Source organism: Morone saxatilis, unplaced genomic scaffold (assembly GCF_004916995.1).
Source record: "Morone saxatilis isolate NCDOM2014 unplaced genomic scaffold, NCSU_SB_2.0 Contig18, whole genome shotgun sequence".
In the NCBI taxonomy this organism is placed as follows: Eukaryota; Metazoa; Chordata; class Actinopteri; family Moronidae; genus Morone; species Morone saxatilis.
In genome coordinates this window covers 10381033-10390406 of record NW_023339740.1, presented here as the reverse complement: position 1 = coordinate 10390406, position 9374 = coordinate 10381033, and the positions used below count along the sequence as shown (strand labels likewise).

Genomic DNA, 9374 nt, shown 5'->3' with positions numbered 1-9374 from the left:
TACATTTGTCTTAATCTGTTGGAAGAAGTATGTTAAGCTCACCCCTGTAGCAAGTTCAGCACTATGCAGATGGAAACGATATCAAGAGCAGATGCAGAAAGGAGTGTGGTGCAAGTGAGAAATACAGTTGATCTTGAAAATAATCAAATTGTAGCTAATTTCTTTACATTTTGCTGCTAATTGAATACTTTTGTACTATTGCAGAATGGTAAAATGTTAACAATTATCCAGTGCAGTCTGGCTGTTCTTACTGACTTAAATTAACAACATAGGAAGTTTATACAACATACAATATGTTTTAAATACTGAAACATGAACATAGTTTATGTTCAAGCATACTGTGAAAATATTTTGCTGCATATTACGCACTATTAATTCTGGCTTAGGTTCTATATATATATTTATTTATTTTTCTAAAAGGGGCTTCTAATACATTTTTACCATGTTGAAGCTACCGTCTGGCTCCATCTACTGATTTAGACTTTAGACACAGGTCTGATATTATTTTCACTGCCCTGTCACCACTAAGAACGCAGGCTATCGGGGTTACATGCTAAAAGAGGCCTATTTTCCCTTACATAATCACGTTTTCACTACAGTTCTTTATCTCTCACTCTCTTCCCCCTTCACCTGTCCCAGCGCAGGGTGTGTCACGGCTTATCTTCTGACACTCCCTCCCTACCTGTTTTACAGGATCCGCCACTCCTGTCATTGAGAGCCAGAGGCTGAGGTGGAGGGGCAGGCTGGACAGCAAAAGTGAGAGTACAGGTTGAAGTGGCTGAGGAGGATCCGCCCCCTTGCTCAGCACAGGCATAAAAGCAGACCACAGTCCACAGTCAGACACTCAGAGGGACTTGGCTCTCCTTTTGAAGACTACACATCTCCAGTTCTCCTCTGCTCAGAGTTGACAACCTTTACAACTGCAAAAATGAGGAAGGCACAATCAGTTTCCAACTACAGTCTCAGCAGCAGGAGGTCCGTTGGACCAACTACTAGCTACTCCGTGAAAAGAACCAGCTATGGGGGTCTTGGCACTAGTGCTGTTGGTGGTGGTTTTGGTTATGGTATGTCAATGGGTGGTAGTTCTGGTGGCTTTTCCAGCCAAAGTTACATCGCTCCACCGATCACAGCTGTCCAAGTCAACCAGAGCCTCCTGGCCCCTCTGAACCTGGATATTGACCCCACTATCCAGGCTGTCCGCACCCAGGAGAAGGACCAGATCAAGACCCTCAACAACCGCTTCGCCTCTTTCATCGACAAGGTTGGTTCCTGTGAGCTCTGTGTGACTTCTCTATGTACAATTTGCCGTAGGCCTCATTATCTTAGCCTTGACAGCACTCCATGGGCACAATTTAATTCAAGCAGCTGGCAACAGTGAATTCTCTTCCTTTGCCTTCTATCTGTAATTAAAAAGAGATGACTAGAAAGTTAAAGCTTTAGTATATAGTATAGAACAGCATTCTAGTTTTAGATGTTTAATAAAACTGCCAACCACTGCTCACTAGACGTAAATATGTTATTCTTACTGACACAGCTGACAAAGCAAGAGAGCTGTGAATCTTATCTCTGCAATGTTGTATACATCAATGAGTTACCGCCTCTGGCAAATGGAAAGCTTATAAAAATCTCAAAGTCTGCACCTGATCATGGCCCCATCTTACACTGGCCACTCCATCCAAAATCTACCTCAGCTAATAGTTGGCCCATAGCCACGTCTGAGCCTGTGGCAGCTTCTCTGCCCACTATCTAAACATAGGTGGGGATTATATTGCAGTGACTTGCCCATCCCCTACTTGGAAGACTGGCAGAGAAAATAGGGATCTACCTGCACTATGCCCACAGAGTCCGAAGTCTGTCATTTGCACATTGCACCTATCACTTGGTTGTTATGGGCAACAAGCACACGCCTTAAAGCAACTTTCACTTGTTTTTAATGCTACAATTACACCTCTGTATTGATACGTGTATGCAAGCTATATGGTGATTTCCTTTATGTACACACTGGTACAAAAACTCACAAAACAAAGCCCTCATCCTACTTTACTTCACTGCTTTGTCTTCTGCGGTTTGTCTGCCACACCTAGTTTTTTTTATGGCGGCACTGTGTGGCCTTCATAGTTCAACAGACCAGCAGGATGAGTCATAGCCAAAGAAGAGAGAGATAATAGGTGAAACACTTAAAGCTGCATACACATGTTGATTACACTTCTGAATACAACATACTGTATTTGTTTTAAGGAGGAATAATTTAAGATATGTATTCTATGAGCATTAAAAGGCTCAACAGTTAATTTTTGCACCTTTCAGTAATAAAATTTCTAGCATGCAAAGATACACTGCCGTGAGCTACTATTGTTGTGACTAGGGTGTGGCCATTCAGATATTTAGCTATCTAATCAGCCATTCAGATAAAGGTGAGGTATTTTAAAACCTGATACCACAATGACACACCCTTCAAGTCCTGTTTGCACTTTTCCTTCCCTTTAAAAATGTTGAGAATGTTTTAAATCTTTATTGAACTCAAAACCAATCCAAAAGGATAATCAAATGGCCAACGACAACTTAAGCACAAGCCAAACCACATTTATACACTATTATATGCTTTTTGAAACAACACTTGACAATTTTCCCTTGTTTTTCTGTCTCTACAGGTCCGTTTCCTGGAGCAGCAGAATAAGATGCTGGAGACCAAATGGAGCCTCCTGCAGGAACAGACCACCACCCGCTCCAACATTGACAGCATGTTTGAGGCTTACATTGCCAACCTGCGCAGACAGTTCGATGGGCTGGGCAATGAGAAGGTCAAGCTGGAGGGAGAGCTGAGGAACATGCAGGGCATGGTTGAGGACTTCAAGAGGAAGTGAGTTGTTGAAATATAGATATGAAGATATGAAATGGTCCTTAGTTATGACATATACCGGATTAAGGGAGCAGATGCACTAAAGCGTTGCCTTGTGTTTCAACAGGTATGAAGATGAAATCAACAAACGTGCAGCTGCAGAGAACGAGTTTGTGCTCTTGAAGAAGGTGCAAATACATCATAATTATTACTTTTTAATTATTGGGTTTAATACAATGTGGCCACTTATAACACTTCCTGTTTGTATATAATTTTCTTTCTAGGACGTTGATGCTGCCTACATGAACAAGGTGGAACTGGAAGCCAAGGCTGATGCACTTCAGGATGAGATCAACTTCCTCAGGGCCGTCTATGAGGCTGTATGTATCTATAATGTTTAATTAGACTTACTTCACAATACTATAATAACCAAGTTTGTTAAATCAACTAAAAAGACAAATAGTTAACTGATGTGAAACAATCATTGGATTTGTAGGAGCTTCGTGAGCTGCAGGGCCAGATCAAGGACACCTCTGTCATTGTGGAGATGGACAACAGCCGTAACCTGGACATGGATTCTATTGTAGCTGAAGTGCGTGCTCAGTATGAGGACATTGCCAACCGCAGCAAGGCTGAAGCAGAGACCTGGTACAAACAGAAGGTGAGTAAAAAGCAAAGCTGAGGTTTATCCTAGCATTTGTAACACGTCCCACAACCTTCATCATGTTCTTGATACACTTTTTCTATTTCTTATAATAGTATGAGGAGATGCAGACCTCTGCTGGACAGTATGGTGATGACCTGCGTTCAACCAAGGCTGAGATATCTGAGCTGAACCGCATGATCGCCCGTCTTCAGAATGAGATTGAATCTGTCAAGGGACAGGTATATTTCAACAGCTTCTCATGGATGACTTCTCTGAAGGGGATTTGCAATTATTTAACATTAATGTGTGACATCATTTTCAACAGAGGGCCAGTCTTGAGGATCAGATCAAAGAAGCTGAGGAGCGTGGTGATAGGGCAGTGACGGATGCCAAGCTCCGCATCAAGGACCTGGAGGATGCTCTGCAGAGAGCCAAGCAGGACATGGCCCGCCAGGTGCGCGAATATCAGGAACTGATGAATGTCAAGCTGGCCCTGGACATCGAAATCGCCACCTACAGGAAACTGCTGGAAGGAGAGGAGAGCAGGTGGGATAAACTTGCATACTTAATGTTGTTTTCATGGCTGCAGCATTAGCTTAACTCTAAATTAAGCGCTAACTCTTCATTTTTTCCCCATTAGACTGGCCAGCGGAGGCTCCAATGCAACAATCCATGTGCAGACTTCTGGAGGTAAGTTTCAGCTTTTATACATCATCATTATAAATGATACCTGACCAACAGACCACACTGAGACATGCATGGATAAATGATAACACCTGTTCTTTTTTATGCTCCAGGATCACTCCAGTCCAGTGGTGGATTCGGCTATGGTGGAGGCAGCGGCTACAGTGGAGGCAGCAGCTATGGTGGAGGCAGCAGCTATGGTAGTGGTGGTTATGGTGGTGCCACAATCACTAAGTCCACAGTCTCAACAGTCAGTTCCAACAGGAGAGTCTATTAAAAAGGAGAGCCGTCCCTCTTCCCCTCCAGAAATTCTTGAATTTGATTTAAATCTGTACCCATTTAGATTCCATTTAGAGTCTGAGAGTTTCTGAAGGTAAACATGACCTCAAACACCCAAGGGCAAGTTCAGTTTGCAATGCAAAATTTGATTTCTTTCTGACATCCAAGAAATAAGAAAAAAGGAAAAAAATACTGAGTGTTAAAACTAAACAGGGAAGCATTTGAAAATCTGTACTCTATATTGTCAGTTTATACCTTTTGTACTGTAGTGCAGTGATAAACTGCTCTAAAAAAATCCTGTAGCTGGGATGGGCAGATGTTTTCATTTGATGTCTCTTCCTACATTTGAGTGCTGATATTAGTAAGGGGAGCAAGTCACTTACCAAATCTGATCACTGGAGAAATGCAAAAAATTGAAACTTGTGACTTTACATATTTAAGTTTGACCTGATTGGCTAATGGCTTATTCTTTTTACTGTTTTGCCAAATGTTTCCATGCTTAGTTTTACCTTTACTTGCCTTTAAGATAAAACTATGTCGAAACCAGATTTATTTTGTTAAAAAGCCTTCTCAGCAACATTACTGATGAATGTTGCAACAAGTTACATCAAATGCATCTGAATAAAATAAATCTGAGAACTTGAATTCTTTTGCCTCTCAGTCTCATTATTGTTGTGATAAATAAGGAACACAGCCTGGCTACTTTAAGCTTAAGAGGGTTTTACCTAGACACACACAGATTTCACATGGGGGCAGTGCTGTGCTACTTTTCCACTACTTACTTCCTGCTTGGTTTTGCAGTCTGCCGGATATGGATTTATAGTATGTCTACTCTACATTGTCATTTCTAGTAAATATCAAAATCATCATTCATAAAGGTTTAAAATACACAAAGTCATACTCATTATGTTACTAATCAGTGAAACCACTCAGAAACTGGAAAGAAATCTCTGGATTGTCACAAATTAATTCAATAAACAATACCTTTTGCAGTTCAAGCATTAGCTGCCATGGAGACACTCAGTTTTGCTAGATCTCACAGTGGTTGCGGTGTGTTGCACAGCAATGCAAATGCTCTGTAACCTGTAGAGAGACTAGTTTATGTTAATGGTACATTATTGTAAACCAGAAGAGGTTCTATCTGTATAAGGTATTCTCTGTTAAAACATAACCCAAGCTGTTCTATGCTCACTAGCTCAAATCTTGACAGGTAGCTCTTTAAACTCTCAGAACTGCCAAGAGAAAATGAAATGCATCGTCAAAGGAGGACATTTCTAATCCGTCTGCACTGTACAAAGCCAGTGAGCATGCAGTTATAGGTGAAAAGGCATTACAGCAGGTTTACAGCATCATTTTCTTATCTACTGTTGTGTTTTTTGTCATAAGCGAAAAATAATGGCCTCAATGTCTGCAATACAACTTGCCTCCCTTTAAACTCTTTCATTCATTATCCATATGGGCTCCACTGGAGTTGCCTTTCATGCATGACAGAACAAAAGTAGTGACTGAGGCTTCTGAAACACAGCCACTTTTAACATTTGCTGTGAGGAATTCTTTGAAGGGGGGCCCTGGTGGCCAGGTGAGGTATGACTGGATCTGTAATCACATGGCACACAGAGAGTGATCAGGAAGACGGAGAGACACTGGCAGAGGCAGACCTCAAACTCCAACTGGCTTAGGGCGACTGCTGGAATTGTCATCTCATGGAGGGCCACTTCAACGTTTAAGTACGACAAGAAAGTGCAGAATTCTGAAAATATTCCCATTACTAACATCATACTTAACAAAAAACGCAAACAGCTAGTTACTTCACATTTTTTACATTTTACACATTCTGATTGAAAAAAGATACAGGATCTTTGACAAAAAATCTGGAACTTGAAAAAACAAATAAAACAGTGACATGGAATGAATCATAGGTCAGATGTAAAAATCAATAAAGCAACAATAAAAGATTCATTGTAAAAACAATTATCCAAAGCATTAAAAAAAAGTTATAGACTCATCTGACTGTAACCTACACATCAAGGGCCAAGCCAATTGTATGTGTACTGTTACTGTAAGCAGGCAAGATACCCTGCCCACACAAACACAGCCAGGAGGACACAGGGTAAGCACTATTTCACCCTATACCACTCACAATATAGAAAAGGAAACATACTGACAAATATTCTACTAGAGTTGCAGATTGACTTTGCAGACTTGTGACATGCATGCTTTTGTGCTTAGACTTGTATCACTTGCACCTAAAACCACACACACAGTGGTGTATTTTTAAACGTGCCTCATGCACTCAAAATCTTTAATGGCAGGTTTACAAGAAGAAGCCTTTCATCATCTTCACCTAAGGCTAAGAGTGCTGGCAGAGATCACATATTTAATTGGTGAATTTGGTCCCAGAGGAATTAAAGTTGACTCATAATATTGATACAAGGCACGTGCCAAACACAGAAGTTGTAACCATTCATGTTTCCACAAAACCAGTTATATCATCATTAGAACAATTACAGGTGATGCATCTTTTCTCCATGGAAATTACGCTTCCTGTTGTTACAAAGTCTGCATTAATCCTCACATACGACTCAACAGTCTATTATTACCTATACAAGGGCTGCGCACCAGTATAACTGTCATTAACTGATGATGCTTGTGACGATCTGGACAATTAAGACGCCCTTGATACTGAATAAGAGGCTGTCATTAACATCATCTTGTATCTGCAATTGAGCATGGTGACAGCACAAATGGTGCAGAATGGAAAAGCACTGGCCATTACATATACCACAGAAGCTCATCTACAGGCAGCTTGTCCTTGAAGAGGATCATTGGTCTTAACCATTTCTACGTGTCAGCAGACAATATATCTCAGAAAACAGGTAATGTTCCCCTTTAGAACAGAGTAACAGCCCTACAGGAGAGTATTAACACATAGGCCGTGCACCTAAAACTTGAATATTCGGTCAAGTTGATAAACGTCGTCTTTGGTGACTTCCTGTTTGCATCCTGATGATTCTTCTCAAAAGAAAACGCACCAAAAAGGAACAAGAAAGACAGGCAGTCAAGGAACTGAATACACAGGTGATTCTTGGACCCTTAAAAGCCAACCTCCAACATATTGTAGCTGGACATAAACCTGCACTTTGTGATTTAGAGGATAATCGGAAAGACATAGTGCGAAAGAAAGGAAATGGTCTGTGCAAAGTACCAACAATACCACAGGCAGAGAAAAAACACATATTAAATTATATGACCCCTCATAAACAATGTTTGTGTCTAGCACACAACAAATAAACCACAAAGAATAAAGAACAAATAGACATACATTTTGGGGGATAAGAAGCCATTTTTGGGCTTAACTACAAAAATAAAAACAAAACAGCGACGAGTCTAGATGGAATATCATTTGTAATTGTTTTAAAATCATAATGCCATTTGTTTAACAATGTAATTACTGGTTTGGTAATTTTAATTGCATACTTATAATACATACTGATTGATTTTCTTATTGTGCCAACTCTGGCAGATGTACATGTTTTAATTGCAAGTCATCTGGTCCTATGCTTATTATCATATTTCTTAGTATCACAGTTTTTACACTAAAATCTCTTTGTCTAAATGTCTTTCTTTATTCCAAGTAGCACAAACAAATAGTTAATTTAACTGTTTGGGGATTAGTATGTTTTTCTAAGCAGAGAGGATACCTGCTGTTTCTCAGTCACAATGCTTGCACTTTATTGGTAACTTAAATTAAATGAGCAGTGTGCAGGATTTAGTGGCATCTCGTGGTGCGGTTGCAGATTGCAACTCACTCGCTTCACCCTCACTTTCCAAGTGTGAGGGAGAAACTATGCTAGCCGCCAAACACACAAAAATTGCAAATGGCCCTAGAGGCAGCTTTTGATGTGTCTGATCTGGGATATTGTACAAACATGGCGGGCACCACCAAAGGCAGCCTGCAGCATCTGTAGGTAAACAGCATATTCTAGAGTAACAAAAACAGAACGATTCTTATTTTCCAGTGATTATACATTAATGAAAACATGCCTATGAATNCCATTTCTGCCAATAGATCCTGCAATGTTACACACTGGATTGCTTCTATCCTTCAAATGTGGATTAGAAAACTCCTGGAGGCAAAATCTAACAAAAAAGAAAACTTCCTCTCAATAATGAATAAATATTAAATAAATCATGAGACCACATTTATATAATCATTTTCTGACTCCATGATTGGATAAACCAGTTTATAGAATGTGTTTCTTACTGTATATATAACACACTGACCTGTCCAATGGTTGCAGCATAACATCTGCAAAACAAATATGAATATTAAGATGGAAAAATAAATACTACATGTTTTAAAAGAAGACATGAGATATGTGTTTAGGTAAAGTGTACTACTGATGTGTAATTTGCCTAATTTAAAATACATAATAGCTTACGCAAATTCTTTACATGTTAATTATGTTAAACATAGTCAAATTTATTCTGACACTTTACAGATCATTTGTCAGCTTCTATTTTCTCCAAATCAGGTTTTGAGAATACGCACCTCAATCACTGCATAGCGGAGAAAAGTTCATTAGGGGGCTGATCCCTCCGTAGAAAATGACCTTTGTTTTCTTTGTCCTTACTGCTGCGTGAAGAAGCACAATAATGAGCTATTGATTGAGGAGGGCTCTTCCACAGGACTGGAAGAAATCCTCAGGAGCGATTGAAAAGACTGACCTTACCCTTAACCCAAGCCCAGCACCACAATCAATAAACATTACACCTTCCACAAACCCTGACACCTCAATCGATACTGGTGAATATCAGCAACCACGATTGGGAACACTGATGAGCAGTGTGCTGCATGAGTAGTGGGTAAGGGTCAAATCACTTAGTGTCTTTGTCAGGTTGTTATGAGGTGTGTGTGTGTGTGTG

General features: G+C 40.1%; 1 protein-coding gene across 1 annotated transcript; it reads left to right on the top strand.

Annotated features, from left to right (window-relative positions):
- Positions 1–829: 829 nt before the first annotated feature.
- Positions 830–5093, top strand: LOC118328604 (intermediate filament protein ON3-like). Its single transcript, XM_035662393.1, has 9 exons — positions 830–1261; positions 2652–2860; positions 2967–3027; positions 3124–3219; positions 3336–3500; positions 3599–3724; positions 3811–4031; positions 4126–4175; positions 4283–5093. Exons 1-9 carry the CDS (start codon positions 929–931, stop codon positions 4444–4446), a joined length of 1425 nt encoding a protein of 474 aa, XP_035518286.1. The 5' UTR covers positions 830–928; the 3' UTR covers positions 4447–5093.
- Positions 5094–9374: the final 4281 nt, after the last annotated feature.

Excerpts from the sequence above, each read along its gene's own strand:
- LOC118328604 (XM_035662393.1), top strand. The coding sequence starts at position 929 with ATGAGGAAGGCACAATCAGTTTCCAACTACAGTCTCAGCAGCAGGAGG. Across the intron at positions 2,861-2,966 it reads GTTGAGGACTTCAAGAGGAA|GTATGAAGATGAAATCAACA; the intron begins GTGAGTTGTTGA and ends GTGTTTCAACAG. Across the intron at positions 4,032-4,125 it reads CTGGAAGGAGAGGAGAGCAG|ACTGGCCAGCGGAGGCTCCA; the intron begins GTGGGATAAACT and ends TTTCCCCATTAG.